Source organism: Rana temporaria, chromosome 1, assembly GCF_905171775.1.
Source record: "Rana temporaria chromosome 1, aRanTem1.1, whole genome shotgun sequence".
NCBI lineage: Eukaryota > Metazoa > Chordata > Amphibia > Anura > Ranidae > Rana > Rana temporaria.
This window is the reverse complement of record NC_053489.1, coordinates 447,570,687-447,595,836: the sequence shown is the minus strand read 5'-3', so window position 1 is coordinate 447,595,836 and position 25,150 is coordinate 447,570,687. Positions and strand designations below refer to the sequence as shown.

Genomic DNA, 25,150 nt, shown 5'->3' with positions numbered 1-25,150 from the left:
AATCCAGCAAAGAAAAAAGAAAAGAAAAAACGCTAATCGCCGTCGTTACCAGTAAAAACAATGAGAAAAAATATATTAAAAGTACATAAATCAATCCTGTAGTTCGTAGACGCTATAACATTTGCGCAAAATCAATATACGCGTTTTTGGGATTTTTTTTTAACCAAAAATATGTAGAATATATATTGGCCTAAATTGATGAAGAAATTCGTTTTTGGATATGTATTATAGCAGAAAGTAAAAAAAATATATATTATTTTTTAACTTGTCAGTCTTGTTTATCCCGCAAAAAAATACAAATAAAATCAGATACCACCAGCTCTATTTGTTGCTGGAAAAAAAGGACATCAATTTTATTTGGCTACAGCGTCACACGCCCATACAATTGTCAGTTAAAGTAACGCAGTGCCGTATAGCAAAAAATGGCCTGGTCATTAAGGGGGTAAATCCTTATGAGGCTGAAGTGGTTAATCACTACAGTATTTGTCCAAAAATACAATACAACACACCTGAATTTTTATTCTGTTGTATGAGAATGCTTGTACATTAGTAACCTCTTTATTTTCGATATGGAGACTAGCATGCACATTTTTATTTTTTTAAATGGGACGATCATTTGTCCAATAATCTTATCGTGTGTACTAGGCTTTAAAGCTGAACTAAACCTAGAAAAAAAGAAGAAGGAATGTAAACATGCCCTCGGGGAGCTTTATGCCATAATGTCCTAGTATTTTCTAGTCCTAGTATGTATAACTGATTTGCATATTACCTTCCATGTGATCCCCCCTCCAGCGCTGTGGTGCCATTGCTCTTATTGACCCTTTCATCTTCTTCTGGTCTTTCTTCCAAATTCAAACTCTTCCTTTTAGGCCAACTGATTGGCAGAGCCGTGATGACATCACTCTCGTACATGAGAGTCACATCATCATGGCACAAAGAGGTGGCGGCATTGCACATGGACCTGCGCAAGCATTGCTTAGTGTACATTAAAGCCAACAGGCAGAGAAGCAGTTATTACAGAAGAGACTAATAGTGAATGTTTTTAGGAGTTTCATGCCACTTTATTTTCATCATCATATTTTCTGCCAAGAATGTATAATAGTTTACTGTAACTGTAGATACCAAAATGATGGTTAATTTATTAAAATAATAGCTCTCAAAATGTCTAAATCACTGGAGGTTTATAATGAAGGGAACAAAATTGGATATTTTAGATGTTTAAAAATGGGTAAAATGGGTAACTCTAATGCCTTGTACACACGGTCAGACTTTTGACCGTGCAAAAGTCCGCCGTGAGTCCATCGGAAGTCTGACGAAGAGAAACAGAACAGGTTCTTTATCTTAGGTCCGCCAGGCTTCCGACAAAAAAAAAAAAAAAAAGTCAGATGGAGGCTACACACGGCCGGACTTTCCGAGAAAAAAAGCCTGTCAGACCTTTTTTCCCCCCTCGGAAAATCCGTCCGTGTGTACAAGGCATTACTGTGGCTATATAGAAACCTTCATACACATCTTAAAAATATTTAAAACTCATAAAAATGTATTTGTTGTTTATATTCCTTCTCCTTTTCTGTGCTATAATCTGAAGCCCAAAGTCATGTACACATTTTGTTTTAAAAGTGGAATTAATCACTTCTCTCCTTTACAGCCAAAGAAGCTGGCGTCTTATGCCGCGTACATAGGATCATTTTTCGGCATGTAAAAAACAACGTTTTTAAAAAAATGTCATTTAAAATCATCGTGTGTGGGCTTCACATCATTTTTCGGGTTCTGAAAAACGACAAAAAAAAAAAAAAATAAGAGCATGCTGCATTTTTTAACAACGTTTTAAATTATGTAGTTTTTCGTGTTGTAAAAAAATGATCGTGTGTGGGCTAAAACGACGTTAAAAACCCGTGCATGCTCAGAAGCAAGTTATGAGACGGGAGCGCTCGTTCTGGTAAAACTACTGTTCGTAATGGAGTAAGCACATTCATTATACTGTAACAGACAGAAAAGCGCGAAACGTCTTTTACCAACACAAAATCAGCTAAAGGGTGACGTCATCCGAATGGAACTTCCCCTTTATAGTGCCGTCGTACGTGTTGTACGTCACCGCGCTTTGCTAGAGCATTTTTTTAAAACGACCGCGTGTGGGCAACGTCGTTTTAATCGTGAAGTTGGAACAAAAGGTTGTTTTTTCTACATGCTGAAAAACTTTGTTTTTTACATGCCAAAAATCGATCGTGTGTACGCGGCATAAGCCTCTGCTTGATCATCAACATTGTACTACACATGTGATCAGCTAGGACATCAGACACTTGATGGCTTTAAAGTTCATAGAAGAGCTTACATAAGCACACAAATAACTGACCATTATCTTTAATGTCATGCCTTGAATGGAACAGATTTGGGAGAAATTAAATCAGTGGGTTTAGTTCCACCTTAATGCAGAAATAAACCCATCAATTTACATGAAGGGTCCGTTTCAGGTCCGCCAATTTTTTTTTATCCTCCTCGTCCAGATGGACCAGATCAGAGGGCACTCAAGTCTAAATGGACAAGGAGTCTGTTTACTCCCGGCCACCCATAGAGCAGAGAGGGTGCTGTCCGTGTCCGCTCACACTGCTTGTGTTCTCAACCAAACAGTGAAGTCATCAAACGGCTGGTGTCTTAAAACGGAAACTTCACCCAAAAAGGGTAGTTCCGCTTGTTTGCTTCCCACCCACTTCTCTTTAACAACTGCCACTTTCTATTTGGGGGGGGTTTGAACAGGTACCTGTTTCCACTTCTGGCTGTATTTCCCCAGCGAGGTGAGTGGAAGTTCCGCCCCCCCCCTTCCTCTGCAGCCTTTTGAGACAGATCTCAGGTCCCCCGAAGACTGCATATACAAAGCGCAGCGTGGCTCGCACATGCATAGTGGAAAGCTGGCATTGAAGCTGCAAGGCTTCACTGCCAGTTTCCCTTAGCTAAGATGCCAGTGCCTGGACCCAAAGCCCACTAATGAATTGGCTCTAGTGATTCCTGGACAGGCAAGATTAAAAGTCAGCAGCTACACTATACAAGCTGCTGACTTTAAATATTGGGGGTGGGAGACTGGAGCTACTTTTTAACTGGCCACATGTGTAGTACCATGCCAACTGCAGAGCAAACAGGAGGCTAAGAGGGCAGCTTCCTTGTCTGTAAGAGAGGAGGGTTTAGTTCACCTTTAATTTGTGTAGCATTTAGGTTGGGTTCACGAATCTGTGGTGCAGTAATGCACACGAATTATCACATATTGCATAAAGGCCGCCCATTTGAGTGGGCTGCCCAAAAGGTGCAGGTGCTATATCTTGAAACACAGCGCACAACAACGCACATCTGCTGGCAAGGTGTGTTGAGGTGCTACTAAAGTACACGTAAACCCATTTTCAAATAATCAAATGGCTGATGTCATAATGGATCACATGTGCAGCACCATGGCAACTGTAGATCAAACAGAGACTAAGATGGCAGCTTCATTGGCTTTAAAGGATAGGAGGGTTTAGTTCCACCATAATCAGTGTATGTAACAAATAGAACACAAAATTACCCAAATTACTATTTTTTGCACATTCTAACCCACTAGCTGACCTTGGTTCTTTTTCCACATGGCGTTGGAGACAGGCAGTCCTTGAGTCCCAAGGAATGGCCTAAGTTTCTGTGGGACTGCACCCTGAGGTAAAGAGTATGCCGATTGGTGGAGGTAGTTTAGATAGGATCCAGTAACAGATGACCGCTGTGGACCTGGGAGCCGACTTGCAAACAAAGAAGGGCTAAGGGCAGGAAAAGAGTTAGAAGTCTCAGAAGCCAGTTTGCTCACTGAAGACATTTGACCACCAGGGACGGAGGAAACTGAAACGGTTGCAATAGATTTTGTTGAATCCTCAGCCACTGGGAGGGGAGTGTCTTTCTTGGCGCACTGGATAACACTTGTCTGGCGGCTCACTGAAGCTGGCTTAATATCAGTGGGAAGAGACATGGTGGTTGTGCTGTCGGAGCGTGAAAGGTTGTCGGAACACACATGAAGGTGCTTGAACAGCGAGCGGTGTGTACGAAACGGCTGCATACAGTTCTCACACCTATAGAAGGAAAATGCATGAAACTGTTAAAATACGGTTTGGTTTCCAACCTTTATATGATTTAATCATACCTGAACTGTGTGCTGCATACAATCCTCAAACATTATACTGGGGGATTCAATAAAGCATTAACTATACTTTTCTGCTGATGCTTTTCTTTAGAACTACCTGTACCTAATTCAGGCAAACATCTCCACCAGTTCCAGTATCATTGCTGACATGTGCGACAATTTCCAGGTAATTCAAACTACCACCACTTTAAGAACCTGTCGCTATGGCAGCAAAAGATTTTTAAAGAATTACCGCCAGTTCGAAGTTTAGGAATCAGGCAGTAATTAAGACCAGGTCTGAGCTGGTGTACAGAGGTAGGTGCATTTCTCTGTGGGAAATCTGTCATGAAGCGCCGGGCTCTATACCCGATCCCATTAAGCGGTCAACCAGGAGATTCCCTGGCCGAAAGCTCAATGTAAACAAAGTGGCTAGGGATACTGGCGATGCCATTACCAAAATATGGCAATACCCATATTAGGGAAATTTAAAGTTAGGTACACCCGGGCTGAAAATTGTCCGCAAATGGTCAGTTAAGCAGTTACTGGCCGACTTTCAGCCAGTGTTTACAACTTCTCGTCCATCAGAAGCTGGTCTCATGACCGGCTTCCGTCGAACGAGCATGCTGGAAAACCGGCATCCGATCAGCGCTTTCAGCCAATAACCTCCTCTGCTTTTTTTCCTTCAGCCCGCTATGTTGAACAGAAAAAAAACAAAAAAACACATAAAATAAAAAAAACACACACCTTTCTGTATGCACCAGGTTTAAAGTGTAAACTACACTGCATCTGAGCACCACAAACGAAAAACTCCATTTCATTCATTTTTAATATTTACAGCAATCTTCCCCCATCCATCCATGTCTCCATGCTTTATTTTGCTAAGAAATCACTTTGAAAAACAACCCCTAGCATTTCTGGCTGCTGCCATCTGGAATAAGGTAGTTAGATACCGTATTTATCGGCGTATACCGCGCACTATTTTGCCCTGAAAATCAGGGCAAAATCGTGGGTGCGCGGTATACGCCGATACCCGCTTTCCCGCCACGAGTTTGAATACTGCACCGGCATATACCGAGCGCAGTACACTCGTGTATCTTCGGGCAGTCTCGGCACTTCTCGTGCTGACGTCCTGAGCGTACAGGACGTCAGCGCGAGAGTTGCCGAGCCTGCCCGACGATACACGAGTGTACTGCGCTCGGTATATGTCGGCGCAGTATTCAAACTCGGCGCTGGAAACGAGCGGGGAGGATGCGAGGACGCCGCAGAAGAGGACACCCGAAGCGGCAGACGGACCCCGCACCCGACGAAGAGGACCCCCGGAAGCCGCAGAAGGACCCGTACCCGACGAAGAGGACACCCGAAGCCGCAGATGGACCCGACGAGGCCGCCGATAGATGCCGCGCAAGACACCAAAACTGTAAGTACAAAAAAAACTTTTCTTCCACAGGATTCGGGGAAACATTAGGGGTGCGCGGTATACGCGGGAGCGCGTTATACCGCGATAAATACGAGTAGCATTTTACTCCCTGGAATCAATCTACCTTTAGCTTAGGCATGCAGGCAGGAGGGTGTGCTTAGCTAAGAAAACCCTACCTCTACTCCTGAATACTCCTGGGATGTATGAATTAATTTCAAGAAATGTAAAAGAAAAGTTTAAAACAAGTAAATGTGATATACTTTCCTATTTACTAATGCTAGCGGCATTAGGATAATTTTTTTTTTAGTGTTGATTGAGAGAGTGAAAGTTCCTCTGTGACACTGGGTGGGTTAACTGGGGGACAATTTCCCCCAATAGGTCATACTTTTAATGGAAGGCAATGAGAGGATTTGAAAATCGCTATGGGATTGAATAAGTGATTAGATATAAAGAGAATTGAAGCATAATATAAATTAGTAGTGCTTCCATCATCTTCTACTTTCCACAATTGAGAAAAACAATCTCAAAACCACCACAGACTTTGTTTAAAGCCCAACTCAGGGAAACTTGGAAATTCTCCCTTGAAGTGGGGCTGCACCTGTACTGCAAGGTTTACCTGCTCGTTTAGGTTTAAGGGAGAGTAAAAGCACTTTTCTTACACAATCCTCCACTACCCTGGTAAACGGGGATCCCCCATGTTCCAACGATGGACTCTCCCTCTACATCGTCACATTCAGAGCAATGCTATAGACCAATGCATTTGTTTTGATGAAATCAGGACTTTAGTCCAGTGGTCTCCAAACTGCGGCCCTTTGCTTGCTTTTATCTGGCCCTTGGGGTGCGATCTCATCCACTGATACCAACAACGGGGCACAATTCTTCCCAATGACACCAACAATGGGGCACAATTCCTCCCAATAACACTGACGGGAGTCACATTGGTTTGGGGGTTTGTGCAACCCAGCTTAAAGCGGGGGTTCACCCCAAAAAATCTTTTTTAACATTACATCTAGCAGAGCCAGCATACTAAGGACATTTACTTTCTGCAGGTATTTTTTTTTTCTCTCCGTACATACCTTTATATTCTGATTTTGTCCAGGGCTTCCAGGTTCCGATGACTGCGGGACTGGGCGTTCCTATCCTTCGGTTCGATGATTGACGGCTTGTGAAACAGGTCCCCTGTCGCACAACACGCGTCACCAGATTTCCGGAAATAGCCGAGCTGCGAGTCGGCACTATACGGCGCCTGCGCAGTCAGCTCTACACGGCGGGCGCAGGCGCCGTATAGTGCCGACTCGCAGCTCGGCTATTTCCGGGAAATCTGGTGACGCGCGTTGTGCGACAGGGGACCTGTTTCACAAGCCGTCAATCATCGAACAGAAGGATAGGAACGCCCAGTCCCGCAGTCATCGGAACCCTGAGGCAGGGATAGGAACGCCCAGTCCCTGGGTCATCAGAACGCGGAAGCCCTGGACAAAATCAGAATATAAAAAGGTATGTACGGAGAAAAAAAAAAAAATGACCTGCCGAAAGTAAATGTCCTTAGTATGCTGGCTCCAATGTTAAAAATTAGTTTTTAGGGTGAACCCCCGCTTTAACAATGAGGCATAATTTAGGCCAATGACATTGAAAATGGGCACACTTATGCCCACTGAAACAAATGATGCAGCATATTTTTCCCACCAACGTCGGGACATTTTCTATTCCCAATAGACACAGTAAGGCCCCCCTAAAGTCTGAAGGACAGTAAACTGGCCCTTTGTTTAGAAGGTTTGGAGACCCCTGCTTTAGACCACAGGCACATGGGAGAGGAGACTCTGTGGGCACCAGTCTAGCAATGTGAAGGATTGGGTAAGCAAATCTTATTTTCCCTAGACCTGAACATGCAATTAATCCTTGCGGTGTGGGCGCAGCCCTACTGCAAGTGAGATTTTTCACGTTTTCCAGTTGAGCTTTAAAATACATGACTGAAAACATTATCGTGTGTTACAATAGGATCTACATTTCAATTATTTCACCGAGTGCAACCCACTAAAACATCCTTCTGTAAATATTTGAACCACTAATTTTCATGCTGCTATAGTTCCACAAAGGGCTAAAAGTACAAGTGTCCTCATTATTGGATTTAACAATGGACCCCAATTCAGTTCAACAGACTTACTTAAAATAGCGATTTGGCTTGTAATGGACCTTTAGATGGGTCATAAGGTCTTGCATACTGTCCAGGGTCTCACCACAGTCATTCATTGAGCATATGAACTTTTTATCTGCAAATCAAAATACGGTCAGAAATAAACATGCCATTATAGTCCTTTTACTTAAATAACAGTAATGTAAATTAGGTATACATGTGAAGTGTAATAAGCACTAGGTATTCAGTCAAAGGGGAGTTTGTACAGTATACTTCAGTTTTTTTGTTCTTTTTGAGTGAAAAAATACTGTCTGCATGTCCCCCCTGCTCTTGTGGTAGGTCGATTGGCTCCCGTCTTAATTGTCCCTAGTATGTGTATGCATGTAAGGCTGAGAGCTTAGATTGTAAGCTCCTTGAGGACAGGGACTGATATCAGTGTACAATGTCGTAAAGAGCTACGTATATTGTCAGCGCTATATAAATACCTGTAATAATAAAAAAATAATAATGTTTGCCTTATAAGTGGTATACAGGAGTTCAATTATTTTCTCAGTACATTTGTGTGACAGACCGTCATTGCAGACTTCCTTCTGAAAATGCTAGTTACCTGGCTGTCTGTGGCTTTTATATTTTTGAAGCCTGTGAATTTAAAACACCTGATTAGTAGATTTCAACTTAGACGATTTAGAAAGTACTGAATACAAAGCATCACTGCAACAACCAAGCAATTAGCATTTCCAGAAGACATTAGTAATGTTAGTTTACAAGTTTCACTCGGCATAGATTACCTTTAAGGGCCAATTCATATCTATGCGTTGTGGCAATGCACGTTACTGAAACACACTTCAAAACATGTCGGGGCATTGCAGTGCCCTTCATTTCCAATAGCACGAGGCAACACCCCTGCTTCATAAAAAAAAAATTGTGCAGATCTGATTTTTTAACCACTTTGTTGTGCTTGAAGCATGTTAGCACACAACATAATACAGGTGCCTTAAATGCACCAAAACTCCCCATCTAGGTGTAAATGGGCCCTCAAACTGGTCAAACCAAAACCCTTAAATGTTATATTTACTCATTGAACATTAGTACAACAAGTGGACATTTTCAAAATAAAAAAAAGGTTATACATGCAGTGGAATCCTCAGATGCCCACAGATCTTTTAGCAAAGACTGCATTAGGAAAGTACAATTTGGGCAAACGCCACATTTTTTTTTAAAGCTTAAAGTGATTGCAAAGGATCACTCCCCCCCAAAAAAAATAACAAATATATGTTACTTACCTGCTCTGTGCAATGGTTTTGCACAGAGCAGCCCTGAATCTCCTTTTCTCAGGTCTACCGCCAGCGCTTTTGGCTCCTCCCTTCTACGGAGTGCTGGGGAAGTTACCGCTCCAGGTGGATGTGTTTAAATGATCTATGTCCTCCCAGGAAATCAAGGGTGCAGGCAATGCACAAGGCAATTAGTAGAAAAGAAGGTATGGACAGCCGCACTCTGAAAAATACCTTGATGGCTGTCTTTATTTTAAAAGGATAAATGCACTACAAATCACAGCAAAAAAATACAAGGATGAGCATCTGACGCGTTTCGCACTATCAACTAGTGCTTACTCATAGGCTTGCTATGGGGCACCCATGTCAGCTTGCTTCACCTTCACGATCTCCACCTTGTCCAATCAGAGAATACCTTGCATTCATTAAGAAAAATTAAAGCAATTCTGTGAATGGTGCCTATGCTGAGATCGCAACACCCTAGAAGCTAGTGGAGAGCACAGTAATAGCCGTTCCCGATACAGTGATTTCCAGCTACCACAAGGATAACATACTTACATTGGTCCTAACTGGATCAAGGTAGCCATGTAAAATATCCATACCTAAACTTCAGCTTTAAAAACCCATGGTTTTAAACTGTAAAATAAATATTTAGGACCAGCTGCAGCTATTTATGGACAGAACCAGCATTGTTGTGGTTATAGCCAGTTAAATGACAAGTATCACTGCCATTTATATTACTTCAGTCCATAAAATAGTCTCTAGAGCAGTGCTTCTCAACCTGGGGTCGGGACCCCCTCGGGGGTCAAATGACGATTGGCCAGGGGTCACCAAATCCTGGGCTGTTCCTGAAGCCTGCACTGCTCTCCCAGCTTTTTTGAAGCCACCCAGCAGGGTTGTTCCTGGAGCCCGCGGCCGCCCATTCAGTTCACAGAATGGCTGGGGGGGAAGAGACTAGAGGTCAGCTGACTGGTGAGGAATGTGAAGTGGAAGGGGCTGGAAGAGACCCTATCTCCCAATTTTGGCATAGGTGTCACTGCTAGGAGACGCCACAAAGTCGGAGACGCAATAAAGCCAGAGACAAAGTGAGTAACACTACCTGTGATTATAGATGCCATTAAAAGTCCCCACTACAGTTCTCAGATCAGCAGATGACCTTGATCAAGAGTACCTACGTTGGCTGATCAGAACTCCCCCCAGCACTGCCACTCATCCCATTCAGCCCACCAAGGAGTAAGAGAAGGAATAAAAATAGAGAATACATGGAAGGGAGAAGAAAAGAGGGGGAGGAACAAAGAAAAAGAAAAAGAGAGAGAAAGAATTAGAGAAAGAACAAGAAATGCGGCTAGAGAAGAGGAATGGGGGGAACAAGAAATTAGCATAGAGATAAAAGGAAAAGAAAGGAAAACAAAAAGAGTGGTACATCCTAAAATGTACCATAAGGGGTTTTAATACTGTACGAGTGGAAGGGACTCAGGGAGAGCCAAATGTCCGTGGGTTAGGGGAGCAAATTACTTGTCTTGCCTTGGGTGCTGACAACCCACGCTACAAAAATAATTTTACTGTTAGGGGTCCCCACAACTTGGGAAATTTTATCAAGGAGTCATGGCACTAGAAGGTTGAGAACCACTGCTCTAGAGTGAAGAAAGGATATACAACCAGATAGAAAAACATTTCTAGCAGACTTCTTACCTTGCAAAGACTCAGTGGGTTTATAGTGGACAGACACGTGGGTAATAAGATCTTGCATGGTGAGAAACGATCGATTACAACCATATGTAGTACACCGATGACCCCTTTCTGTCCAGAAGACAGCATAGAAATTACAAGGTTTTCCTTTAAAGATTATTAATAAGAGCTGGTATACATTTTACAAGCAGCTCTGCCTTTACAAACAGTGCTTTTAAAAAAAGTACCAGCCAGAAGTTTATACAAGATATGTACAGTGCTCAGCATAAATGAGAACAACCCCAACAGATTTGTCAGAAAACATTTACTTTACTTTCAGAATCAACATTTTCTATGGGACACTATACTACAAAATGAGTATAGCCACGATTAAGGACTGATGGCCAAAACGCGTTTGGCTTTCTTTTTGACTGCTGTTCACATGCAATAATAAAATTATGTTTTAGCTGACTTTCATAACAACAGCATTTTTCCTATATTTCATTGATGGTATCATGAATTCACATATGTACTGCTCTATAATGAAAGAGAAGATGCCATCATCACTCCGTGCCTTTGGTTGTTGTACACTTTTCCAACATGACAATGACCCAAAACACACATCTAAGGCCACTTGCATTTCTGAAAAGGAACAGGGTAAAAAGTGATCCAGTGGCCAAGAATGTCTCCTGATCTGAACCCTAGAGAGAGTTTCCAGTCTGACCTCATTAGGTAAGGTATGTACTTTGTCCCTCCGGCGGCACGCATTTTTTTTGAAAAAAAAAAAAATTATAATAAATAAATAAATAAAAACACACCTTTAACCAATTTACCCCCTTCCTGACCAGAGCACTTTTTGCAATTCGGCACTGCGTCGCTTTAAAGGGTCACTAAAGGAATTTTTTTTTTAATCTAAATAGCTTCCTTTACCTTACTGCAGTCCTGGTTTCATGTCCTCATTGTTCGTTTTTGCTTTGAAGTTGCTGTAATTCTGCTGTGATCTCCACACTTCCTGCTCGTCTGTTTCCTTATAACCACAGTACTGGGAGCTTTCTCACGGTGGTCTAAGCTGTCATTACTGTGTGTCTAAAATTTCCCAGAACCAATCAGATTCATTTTACAACAAAACACTGCCCTGGATTTGTTTGTTTTTGTTCTGTGTGTCTCTCGTTCACAGGAACATGAAACCAGTTTAAAAGTGAAAGTGAAACTAGAGGCACATTATATGATTGATTTTTATCTACTTTTAATCATTTTTAAAAGGAATCAAATAGAGCTTTCTTTTGGTGGTATTTGATCACCTCTGCCGTTTTTATTTTTTGCGCCATAAACAAAAAAAAGAGCGACAATTTTGAAAACAAATGCAATTTTTTTCTATAATAAAGATCACCCAAAAATATATAAAAAACACAAATTTTTTCCCCTTAGTTTAGGCCGATACGTATTCTTTTACAGATTTTTGCTAAAAAAAAAAAAAAAAAATTGGTTGATTGGTTTGCGCAAAAGTTATAGCGTCTACAAAATAGGGGATAGATTTATGACTTTTTTTTTTATTAATTTTTTTTATTTTATTAGCAATGCCAGCGATCTGCGATTTTTATTGTGACTAAGACATTATGGGACTTGACGCTATTTTGGGACCATTGTCATTTTATACAGCAATCAGTGCTATAAAAATGCACCGATTACTGTGTAAATGACACTGGCAGGGAAGGGGGTTAACCACTAGGGGGCGAGGAAGGGGTTAAGTATGTCCTAGAGAGTGATTCTAACTGTGGGGGGGTTGGGCTACAAGTGACACGACACTGATCACTGCTCCTGATGACAGGGAGCAGTAGATCACTGTCCTGTCACTAGGCAGAACAGGGAAATGCTTTGTTCACTGTTCTGCATCTCCGTGACACGATCGTGGGCACCCGGCGGACATCAAGTCCGCGGGACCCACGGTTACACTCATGGAGCTCGCAGCGGGCGCACATGCCCACAATTTAAAAAGGGACATACAAGTATGTCCATTTGTGCAGCCGTGCCATTCTGCCAACGTAAATAGTCATGCAGTAATCAATGAATAAGAAACGAAACAGTAAAGGTAGCCTGATTTTTTTGTATAATGTTAAAGATGATGTTACATCACAAGAATCGTGATCTTTATTCTAAGCAAAAAAAATAATTAATCGTGATTCTTATTTTGGGCAGAATCGTGCAGCTCTACTGTGTATCTATGTTTGTGCACTTCCAGGCACATAATACGTTTGCTTATTCGGGCAGCATCAATGCATAATTGTCTGTGCCTAGATTTCAGTACGTCAGGCCCATTATAAACACAGAGCTGTAAAAAGACATAATGGATTCAAACCCCCACACATACTTGCGCCTTGGAGGTTCCGCCTTCTGCCTCCTTCTCTTGGTCTCTTGGATTCCATTTTGACTCCTCTAACAGTCTTTGATGTAGAGGGACCAGCGTCTTCATTTTTTCCTTTACTTTGTTGGTCTGCTGGGGGATCTTCTGATTTATCCTTAAGCCAAAATTAAAGCAATCCATAGTAAATATGTATATATAAAAAATATATATAATATAAAAAAAACAAAAAAACATCTGGTTACTTGTTAAAGCGGGGGTTCACCCTATCGACGGGAACAAATTTTTTTTTTACCTTAAAATCAGGCATTGTAGCGCGAGCTACAGTATGCCTGTCCCGAATTTTTTCCCCCCATACTCACCTTGTAGTCGTCCATCGAAGATACCGGGGAATGGGCGTGCCTCTGGAGACGGAGGATGATTGACGGCCGGCTCTGGCGCGTCACGCTTCTCCGGAAATAGCCGAAATAGGCTTGGTCTTCACGACGCGTGCGCATAGCCTGTGCGCAGGCGCCGTGAAGAGCCGAGACCTACTCCGGCTGTCTTCGGGGAGAGTGACGTGCCAGGGCCGGCCGTCAATCATCCTCCCTCTCCATAGGCACGCCCATTCCCCGCGGGAGCCGAAATCTACGATGGACGACTACAAGGTGAGTACGGGGTTAAAAAAATCGGGACAGGCATACTGTAGCTCGCGCTACAATGCCTGTCTCGATGGTAAAATCATGGGATTGTGGGTGAACTACCGCTTTAAGCCTTGTACACACGCTCGGTTTTCTCTGCAGAGAAAACTGCTGGCAGAGCTTTCTTGCCAAGTAAACCGAGCGTGTGTACGAGGCTGTCAGGTTTCTCGTCTGGAAATCTGGCCAGAACCTCGACCAGAAAAATAGAGATCCTGCTCTCTATTTTCTCGCTGAGATTCTTGTCGGCCTGTTTATATATTATTATTTTTTTTAAACTGTAATTTTCGGTTACTTAGAACCCCCAAATAATATGTTTTTAAGCAAAGGCTCTAGAGAAGAAAAATGGAAGAATACTCTAATAAATCTTCAAAAAACACACAAGATATACTCCATTTTTTTGTAAAAAGATAAAGTAAATAGATACCAAACATGTCATGCTTTCAAAATGGTTCTTAAAAATCTCTATAGGCCACACTTTAAAAATGTTTACAGGTTACTAGTTTAGAGTTACAGAGGAGGTCGAGTGCTAGAATTGCTGTTATGTATGTGGTGTGAACACCATTTACATATGTGAGAGTGACTTGCATAAGTGTTCGCTTCTGCGTGCGGTCGAATGTGCCCTTTATTAAAATAAATAACTTAAAACATTTTTCTAAACTTGTTTTTTTATTGTTACACTGTCCCTTTTATTCCCATTTAATAGAAACAAGGAATGACAGGTCCTCTTTATGGAGAGACCTGGAGTCAATAAGACCCCACATCTCTCCTCTACAGTGGAAAGCGTTGGATTAAAAAAAAAAGCCTTGTTTACGTTGGCCATGAAGCGGAAGTGGTGACATGACATATCGGAAAGAGCGGAAGTGAGGTCATGACATCGTTCATGGCCTTCTAGGCCACAGAGAAGAGGCCATCTTTTCTTTGCTAATCTCTATGGCCAACTGCTGCAACTGCCGGATCAGTTCTCGGGTTTGCCGATGAGCCAGGTAAGCCCGAGAACCTCTGGAAATCGGTGAGAGGGGACCCTTCCCGCTGGTTCTAATATGATTCAGTGGCTATTAAGCAGCTCAAATCGCTTTTATCGGTGAAAGCGTGGCTGCAGAAATTTTTAATACTGGGGTTATTATCTAGCTGCACCCATAACTCCGGTATTAATTAAGTAATGACATAAATTTCCAGTTAGGTGGTCAGCAAATTGATATTATATATTGTTTAGCCAGTAGGTGAAATTCTATGTTTCTTCACATGTTTCTATGACTCTGTATACAGACCTCCATAGAGCAAGCTGATATTTACCCACACCAGTGAATAGTCTCTTTTTGATGAACTCCATTTGTTTAATAGGGCAATGCCAGCTCAGAGTGCTCTGGGATTCCTTTGCCATGTATTAAAGTGAAACTGATAGGTAGGCAGGTCGCATTTTTGGGTAGAAGAGACTTTATCTTCAATCTTTTGTTTTGTTTGTACACAGACTGCGATTCATGCACAGTGCAGTGTTCAATCCTGGCCCATTCCCAAGGTTTCCAAGTTGCCAAGAATATGAACCAGGTACCTGGATAATGTAATTTAAGCATGCATGTACATAATCCTTGGTTGCCCAATGGCGATACAAGGAAGATGCTGGACCTGAAAGAAGAAGATGCCAATGGCAGTGAGGAGTTCAGATTGCTGAAAGAGGGTAAATTCCAAAAGGTAAGAGTGCTATAACATGAAATGCATATTTGCACAGGCAGCATCCCCCTGCACTGGAGTTCTAATTTAACCACTTGCTTACTGGGCACTTAAACCCCTCCTGACCAGACCAATTTTCAGCTTTCAGCTGTACCCACATTTTTATATCCCCCCCCCCCCCCACACATAAAGCTTTCTTTTGGTGGTATTTGATCACCTCTGCTGGGTTTTTTTTTGGACAAAAAAATGACTGAATTTAATAATAAAAATAAATAAATACTAGGGTTGTCCCGATACCAGTTTTTTAGGACCGAGTACAAGTACCGATACTTTTTTTCAAGTAGTTGCCGATACCGAATACCGATACTTTTTTTAAATGTCATGTGACCGTTTTGAAACCACAATACAGACTAAGGATATTTTCTTTAGAATTATGAAGAACTGGTACATCATGGTGTGGGGCTGTTTTTTAGCATACGGTACTGGAAAACTACATGTCATTGAAGGAGTAATCATTGCCAGTGCCACCTATCAGTGCAGCTCATCGGTGCCAGTGCCCAAAAGTGCAGCTAGCCAGTGCCACCTATCAGTGCAGATCAGTGCCCATTAGTGCATCAGTGCAGGGAGGCAGCTTTTTAGTGCATCTCATCAGTGCCACCCAATCAATGCCAGTGCCACCTATCAGTGCCATCCATTTATGAGTGCCATTCAATCAATGCCAGTGCCACCTATCAGTGCCATCCAATGGCATTGATTGGATGGCACTGATAGGTGGCACTGGCATTGATTGGATGGCACTCATAAATGTGGCACTGATGAGATGCACTAATAAGCTGCCTCCCTGCACTGATATAGCACCCCCCCCCCCCCCAAAAAAAAAAAAAGTTAACCACTTCAGGTTCGTTGCAGCCAGTACTGTACCCACACTTCTTTTGCACAATTAAACATTATCTCATCTGTATGACAGTGACTTCCCCAGCGCTCATGGCTTACTTGCTTTTTACTGTATTTTTCCTGTTGATCGTGCGGTGCGGTCCTTTCGCAAGGCAATGGAGACTCCTAGGACGCCGGGGACGGCCTCTGGATGACGTCACGCACGCCGCCGGGGGACGTCAAGCTCCGCCTACAGTCAGTGTCTGTGTTCAGTACAGTACTGAAGGTGAGGAGCACGCTCAGCCTCGGCGCACTGGCACCGCCCGCGCTACAAGAGGCTGTGTTGTTGTGGATAGCCGCGGCTCTGCTGTGAATCATAGCAGCGGCTCGCGGCCGCGGCCCACAGCCCGTGATTAAATGTTGTTCACTGCGTCAATTGGGCCTATATCATAATGCAGGCTGCAGCTGCCTGGACGTGTGGATTTATTATATAGCGGTCGTCGGCCGGCCGCCGGGCCCTGGTGAGAGAATTAAGTTTGGGCCTATATTATGATGGGGGCCTGGAGCTGCAGCTCCATCAGCCCCACGGTTAATCCGGCCCTGCCTCTATGCACCGCTCGATGTCACAAAAAAAAAAAAAAGTATTCGATTTTGGTATCGGGAGTATTTACGCGAGTACTAGCGCAAATACTCGGTATCGGGACAACCCTAATAAATACAAAACCGTTTTATATTTTGTTATAAAATTTTGCAAACAGGTAATTTTTCTCCTTCATTGATGTATGCTGATGATGCTGCGCTGATAGGCTGTACTGATGGGCTGCAGTGATGGGCACTGATAAGGCAGCACTGGTGGGCACTTAGAGGTGACACTGACGGGTGGCACTAATAGGTTGCAGTGACGGGCACTAGTAGGTGACACTATTAGACAGCACTCATTGGCACCACTGGTGAGCACAGGTGGCACCATTGATAGGTGGCACCATTTTGCACTGATTTGTAGCACTGTGGGCACTGGCAGGTGGCACAGATGAGGCGGATGTAGGGCTGCAACTAAAGATTATTTTCATAATCGATTAATCGGCCGATTATTTTTTCGATTAATCGGATAAACTCATAAAAAAAAACGAAATGTGGAATTTTTTCATTTATTTAACAGTAATAATGAAAAAAATGAGTGTTACACTCAAACGGCAGATTAAAAAACGTTAAACATTACACAACTTTTCAGCAGTACTATTCCTCCCGGGAACACCAATGATGGGGCACTATTCCTCACGGGAACACCAATAATGGGGCCCTATTCCTCACGGGAACACCAATGCTGGGGCACTATTCCTCACGGGAACACCAATGCTGGGGCACTATTCCTCACGGGAACACCAATGCTGGGGCACTATTCCTCACGGGAACACCAATGCTGGGGCACTATTCCTCCCAGAAACACCAATGCTGGGGCACTATTCCTCCCAGAAACACCAATGCTGGGGCACTATTCCTCCCAGAAACACCAATGCTGGGGCACTATTCCTCCCAGAAACACCAATGCTGGGGCACTATTCCTCCCAGAAACACCAATGCTGGGGCACTATTCCTCCCAGAAGCACCAATGCTGGGGCACTATTCCTCCCAGAAGCACCAATGCTGGGGCACTATTCCTCCCAGAAGCACCAATGCTGGGGCACTATTCCTCCCAGAAGCACCAATGCTGGGGCACTATTCCTCCCAGAAGCACCAATGCTGGGGCACTATTCCTCCCAGAAGCACCAATGCTGGGGCACTATTCCTCCCAGAAGCACCAATGCTGGGGCACTATTCCTCCCAGAAACACCAATGCTGGGGCACTATTCCTCCCAGAAACACCAATGCTGGGGCACTATTCCTCCCAGAAACACCAATGCTGGGGCACTATTCCTCCCAGAAACACCAATGCTGGGGCACTATTCCTCCCAGAAACACCAATGCTGGGGCACTATTCCTCCCAGAAACACCAATGCTGGGGCACTATTCCTCCCAGAAACACCAATGCTGGGGCACTATTCCTCCCAGAAACACCAAATGATGGGGCACTATTCCTCCCAGAAACACCAAATGATGGGGCACTATTCCTCCCAGAAACACCAAATGATGGGGCACTATTCCTCCCAGAAACACCAAATGATGGGGCACTATTCCTCCCGGGAACACCAATGATGGGGCATTATTCCTCCCAGGAACACCAATGATGGGGCACTATTCCCCTCCCCTCCCAGGAACACCAATGGGGCACTATCCCCCCCCCCCCAGGAAAACCAATGATGGGGCACTACTATTCCACCCACCCCCCAGAACACTAATGATGGGAGTTAGGAGGATGGGGAATTGTTATAGGAATGCATGTACTGATTGTACTGTTACTGTGTGAGTGTATGCAACTGTAAACAAGACTAGGTAACTAAACTAGGTAGGTTTTTCTACCTTTCACAGACAGTGCAGCTCGGCTCTCCTCACCGCTGTTCCCTCGAGGCAGCAGCGGGCGGGACTGAGATCAGTGGGGAGCTGACGTCAGAGGAGAGCCGAGGAGAGGCGTGGACATGCGGCGCGGACGTGCCTCGTAATACGGTGGCGCCTTGTACACATACGAGGCACGTCGGCGCTGCATGTCCTGTGTAATACGGCGGCGCCTGTTATCACGGGACAGGAGGATTTTTTTAATGGGCGGACGGACGGAAGGTGCGGACCAACTAATCGATTTGAAATCGAATTATGTAGTTACTAGATGTATTAGGGACCTATTCATTTCTACTCCCATCGCTTCCGATTTACCGTAATTTACTTTGAAGTTTGATATTCCCCCTGTAATCCCGTAGCTCTGAAAGTAGGGATGGAAGGTAGATGACTGGGGAAGTTATAAAAATAAAAAAAAATTACATCGTCTGCGTATGCCGCGAGTTTGCGTTCCTCCCCCTTTGTTGGTATCCCCCTCATGTTAGGATTAGCCTGTATCCTATGTAAAAAGGGTTCCAGTGCAAGAATAAAGATGATAGGCGACAATGGACATCCCTGCCGTGTGCCATTTCGAATAGAAAAATGCTCCGAAATTCTGTCGTCGTTCTTAACCCTGGCACTCGGTACTGAATATAGGTTTGTAAACCAACTTATCATCCCCTCTCTCAAACCTATATGTTGTAGAATAGCCTTCAGAAACAGCCAGTCCACCCTATCAAAAGCTTTTTCCGCATCTGCGGATACGAGTACCAATGGTTTCTGCTGTTTTTGTGGAAAATGAATATCGCTCACTACCCGCTGTGTGTTCTCTCTGCCCTCCCTCCCAGGGGTAAACCCCACTTGGTCTGGATGTATCAAGCCGGGATCTGATCTACTAATCTGGTGGCAAGGATCTTTGTGAGAATTTTGAGATCTACATTCAGCAGGGAGATTGGGCGATAACTGGTACAATGAGAGGGGTCTTTTCCTTCCTTTAGGGATTACTGTTATGCGTGCTAACAATGTTTCTGTCAATTTTTTACTGGCCCTCTGGTAGCGAGTTGAAGGCTGCTATGAATCTCGGAACCAATATTTCATCGAAAAACTTATAGAAGGACAGAGTATACCTGTCTGGGCCCGGCGCCTTTCCCAATCTCAACAGTTTTAATGCCCCCGTGAATTCCTCTGTTGTAATTGGTGCATCTAAATCCCCTGTTTTTTCCTCAGTCATCCTTGGCATCCCTGATGTTTGGATGTATTCCATAGCTGCTTCCCATTTCTTTTGTGTGCTCTCTGGAGCCGGTATCTCTTCGGGAGGACGTCTATTGACGGCCTCCCGGCAAAGTAGGTCTGCGCTGTAGTCGTCATAGCGCGTATCTGAAGGAGTTAAGTAATACAAATAACTGAAGTTTCTTTGGGCCAGATCCACAAACTAGATACGACGGCGTATCTACTGATACGCCGTCGTATCTCTGTTTCTAAATATGCGACTGATTCATAGAATCAGTTACGCATAGCTAGCCCTAAGATCCGACAGGTGTAATTGAATTACACTGTCGGATCTTAAGGATGCAATTCTAGGCCGGCCGCTAGGTGGCGAGGCCATTGCGGCCAGCGTAGAATATGCAAATGAAGATTTACGGCGATCCCCGAACGGCCCGTCAATCTAAATCTACGTAGTTTCCTGTCGGGTTACGCCGCGTAAAACTAGGGCTGAACCCTAGTTCTCCTAAGCCATGTTAAGTATGGCCGTCGTTCCCGCGTCGAAATTTAAACATCAACGTCATTTGCGTAAGACGTCCGTGAATAGCGCTGGACGCCATTTACGTTACCGTCTAAGCAAATGACGTCTGTGCGACGTCAGTTAGCGCAATGCACGTCGGGTTATTTACCCGACGGAGCATGCGCAGTACGTCCGGCGTGTGCCTAATTTAAATGGGACTCGCCCCATTCTATTTGGCCCGCCTTGCGCCGGACAGATTTACACCGCTGCAAATTTCCAGGTAAGTGCTTTGTTGATCGGGCACTAACTTGGACAATTTGCGGCAGTGTAACTTAAATGGGAAAAGTTAAGTTACGCCCGCTATTTGTGGATCTGGCCCTTAGCCATTAACATTTTAGATTATTTACATCAAGCTAATCACTTTTACCTATATACATAAATGAAAAACAATAAGCTCCAGTTGAAAGGAGATAAACTGCTGAATCAATCCAATATGGAGCAAGCATTCAATTTAAGAGACATCACACCTAAGTGTTGGATAACAGTGGTAAACAGAGCCCCTTAATACTGTCCACTGGAAAGGCAAAATGGGTCACTTTAATGTTTCTATTTATATGGTATACTGGATGTATTATTACTGCGACTTAAAAGCACAGTCCACCTTTTGTGAGCACATTTCATGTTACAGCCATATTTATTACTTGCGCCTAGGGGCTTCTTCCTCTCCATGCATCTACTAAAGCTGCCTCATTACAATGCCTGGCTGTTCGCAGTTCTAAGATGACATTACATACAATGCAGGACCAGCATTCCTACAAAGGCCCGGCCCATGTCCCGCCCATGTCAGACAGCAAAGCAGAGCACCAGCTGCCAACGGCGTGAGGAATAAAAGGTAAGAATTCTATTTATTCCTTTCCTCCCTAGGCAAATTAACATTTAAACCCAAGCAGTGCCAAATGTATCCCACTGCGATTTAAGAGCAACATGGGGTAGGGCTCCTACTCAGTACAGGCAGTCCCCGAGTTACGAACACAATAAGGACTGTAGGTTTGTTCGTAAGTCGAAGTTGTTCGTAAGTCGCAACACTGCATTTGTAAGTGTAACTTCCGGTCGTAACACTGCATTCGTACTTCGTGTTCGTAAGTGGAACTGCCGCCTGTGCATGATGTGGAAAAGGGAGTTACCGCTCCATGCTGGACAAATCGAGTATGCTGGACAATCAATAGCTTCTCAAGAGATCAGGAGTGCCAGCAATGCACAAGGCAAAATATAGAGGCTAGAAAAATGGACAGCCACACTTCCAAAAAAAACCTTAGGTTGTCTTTATTGTAAAACAGGTGGAAAATGCACTACAAAATACAGCAAAAGGTAGAGATAGCAGCCTATGCGTTTCACACTATAATCAGTGCTTAGCCATGACTAAGCACTGATTATAGTGTGAAACGCGTAGGCTGCTAGCTCTACCTTTTGCTGTATTTTGTAGAGCATTTTCCACCTGTTTTACAATAAAGACAACCTAAGTTTTTTTTTTGGAGTGCGGCTGTCCATTTTTCTAGCCTCTATATTGTGCATGATATGGGATGTTCCGGGCACTTGTTATGTTATCTGGGGTGTAGTACGGCAGTGTGGGATGTGTCTGGAGGTGCTCGAAAAGGTATTCAGGACCAGTCTGGAGCACAATTGGCCGTCATTTGAGGCCGTTCGTAAGTAGGAGTCATTCGTAACTCGGGGACTGCCTGTAAACACATCCATGGCAGGAATGTAAAAAAAAAAAAAAAAAAACTGCTAAAGTCTAGGCATATACAGGAGCAAGAGGAAGTGGTCCAATGAGTCTGTACTGAGGATTATGGAGGCCACCATTTCTGACCTACTCCTGAAAATGCTTGTTGCCTGGCCTTTTCTGGCTAGTAGATAGTGATGGAGACTCACATATAAAGGGGGTCCCCTATGTCCTCTGACAGTCGGTGGGTTTGGACGCGATGTCTCACGCAAGGGGGGGGTACTCCAACGGGGTGTCACACGCAAGGAGGGGTACTCCGAAGGGATGGATGTTACACGGGGGGGGGGGGGTGTTGGAGTACACTCCAATGGGATCTCTCATGCAAGGTGGAGGGGGGCGGGGGGCGGTTTGGTTGGGTTTGGAATAGACCCTGATGGGATCTTTCACAAGGGAGGGGGGTAGGTGACCACTCCGACAGGATCTCTCACGCAAGGCGGGGAGTGTTTGACGGACCCCTGATTGAATCTCTCACACAAGGGGGGAAATTACTACTCAGATGGGGGGGTTGGGAATTTAATGGACCCTGATGGGATCTCTCACACAAGGGGGACTCCCAATGGGATCTTTTATGCAAGCTGGAAGGGGGCTCTGATTTGATCGCTCATGTGCTCTCATGTAAATGGAGACTCTGATGGGATCTCTGATGATGTAAAAGGGGGACTCTGATGCAATCTCTGATGATGTAAAAGGGGGACACATCTCTGATGATGTAAAAGGAGGACACATCTCTGATGATGTAAAAGGGGGACTCATCCCTGATGATATAAAAGGGGGACTCATCCCTGATGATGTAAAAGGGGGACTCATCCCTGATGATGTAAAAGGGGGACTCATCCCTGATGATGTAAAAGGGGGACTCTGTTGGGATCTCTGATGGTGTAAAAGGGGGACTCATCTCTGATGTAAAGGGGGGCTCTGATGCAAGCTCTGATGATGTAAATGGGGGCTCTGATGCAAGCTCTGATGATGTAAATGGGGACTCTGATGCAAGCTCTGATGATGTGAAGGGTGGCTCCGATACAATCTCTGATGATGTAAAGGGGGACTCTGATGCAATCTCTGATGATGTAAAGGGGGGCTCTGATGCAAGCTCTGATGATGTAAAGGGGGGCTCCGATGCAAGCTCTGATGATGTAAAGGGGGACTCTGATGCAAGCTCTGATGATGTAAAGGGGGACTCTGATGCAAGCTCTGATGATGTAAAGGGGGGCTCTGATGCAAGCTCTGATGATGTAAAGGGGGGCTCTGATGCAAGCTCTGATGATGTAAAGGGGGGCTCTGATGCAAGCTCTGATGTAAAGGGGGGCTCTAATGCAAGCTCTGATGATGTAAAGGGGGACTCTGATGCAAGCTCTGATGATGTAAAGGGGGACTCTGATGCAAGCTCTGATGATGTAAAGGGGGACTCTGATGCAAGCTCTGATGATGTAAAGGGGGGCTCTGATGCAAGCTCTGATGATGTAAAGGGGGGCTCTGATGCAAGCTCTGATGATGGGATCACGTTTATTTGGAGTATTTGCTTAATTTTATTTCGTTTTTTTCTGTTGTTCTAAATCATATGCGGATTGGAAAAAAAAAACAACCCACATAGAAACCCACATTTCAGTGCGATTCCTTCATTTATTTATTGTTTTACATTTTCCCCTCCTTTATAAAAAGGACTTTTTTCAGGCCATATATCACATCTGTATAATGTAGGATGTGGCCCCCGTGGTGGAAAGGACAATCAGATCAGTCACATAGACATAAGAGACAGAAGAGCTGAAGCCTGTGTTCTCCCTGCTGGTAACCCCCTATGTAGGTCAATGAGCTCCTTTCCTGCTCTGACATCCGCACACCTCGTCCAATAATGGAGTCCTGACAGTCTATTGTCCATTATGGCTGATGGCTCACCAGCCTAGTATTCACACTTCTCTCCGGCTCAGCAACAGTTAATAGGCATCACGCAGCCACGCCCTCCGCGACAAAGCCACCGCACGTCCACAAAAGGCAGCCAATGACCAACCTGCGCACGGAGGCAGGTCTTAACCCCTGCTTGTCCTTCTAGGACGAACACTTCCTTGTATAGTACATGTTATACTGGAATTCTAATGTATACAATGCTGGGACTGGTAGAGATGTAAAGAGAACATCCTATAGACAGATAATGGTGACTAGAATTCGGGTATACACACAAGTCTGGGCAGGAAATGGGGGGGACGTTCTCTAATAACAGAGTCCTATAGAAGGGCAGAGGGGCGGCCATCACTTACCATGGCGGCTGAGCTCTTCTAGGACGCGCTATCTCTCGCAGTACAGTGGGCTCTCACAGCTGGCTTACATGGTAGCCATTTTGAGTGAGGTGATACCGCGATATTTGCTGTGTAGGAAGGGAGGGGGAGAGCTGTGCTCTGAATGGCGCCCTTTCTCCTCATTGTGGGATGTGGGCAGTTCTCCTCACATCGGCCATTCCTGCTTTCACTTCACTCACTCTGCACGTCCACATCTCTTTTACATGCATTTGTGGTGTGTTTTTTTCACGCTTATTATTTCCTATTTTTATTACAAAGTTACATTTGCATGTTTTTTGTGGTGCCTTCGTTTCCAGTCATTTTTTGAATAGTACAAGAGCAATCATATGTCATTACATATGAAAATCCTCAATATTTGCTTCATACAAAAGAGCTTAGTGACAGAAAAGTGACATTATTCCCATGGAGGCATACACGGCTTTCACACAGAGCGTAAGAGCATGCCCATTTATAGAACGCCTCACAGGGGTCAGTTGTGTTTCTTCGAAGTCCTGCATGGTGCATTTTTAGTGTGGTAAAAAAAAAAAATGCACCAAAAACGCACCTACCCTTTGAAATGAATGGAAACCGCCTCATAAATGCACCACCATTGCTTTTTTTTGGTATGGTTTTGGAGTCATGTGCTTTTTTCACGAAATGTACTGAAAACGTGGCAAAAACGCACGTTCTTTTTTTGTTTTCACTTCCAGGCCAATTC

General features: G+C 44.1%; 1 protein-coding gene across 1 annotated transcript in view; it reads right to left on the bottom strand.

The window, feature by feature from the left end:
- The window catches only part of LOC120916275 (zinc finger protein 414-like), a 33,850-nt gene extending 9,317 nt beyond the window's left edge, over positions 1-24,533 (bottom strand). The window contains exons 1-5 of the mRNA XM_040327155.1: positions 24,415-24,533; positions 12,982-13,129; positions 10,638-10,745; positions 7,705-7,810; positions 3,589-4,076 (exon numbers count right to left, since the gene is read on the bottom strand). Of these exons, the coding sequence (XP_040183089.1) occupies positions 3,589-4,076; positions 7,705-7,810; positions 10,638-10,745; positions 12,982-13,129; positions 24,415-24,417 (853 nt within the window). The 5' untranslated portion in view covers positions 24,418-24,533. The remainder of the gene's footprint in view (positions 1-3,588; positions 4,077-7,704; positions 7,811-10,637; positions 10,746-12,981; positions 13,130-24,414) is intronic.
- Between the last annotated feature and the right edge of the window lie 617 nt (positions 24,534-25,150).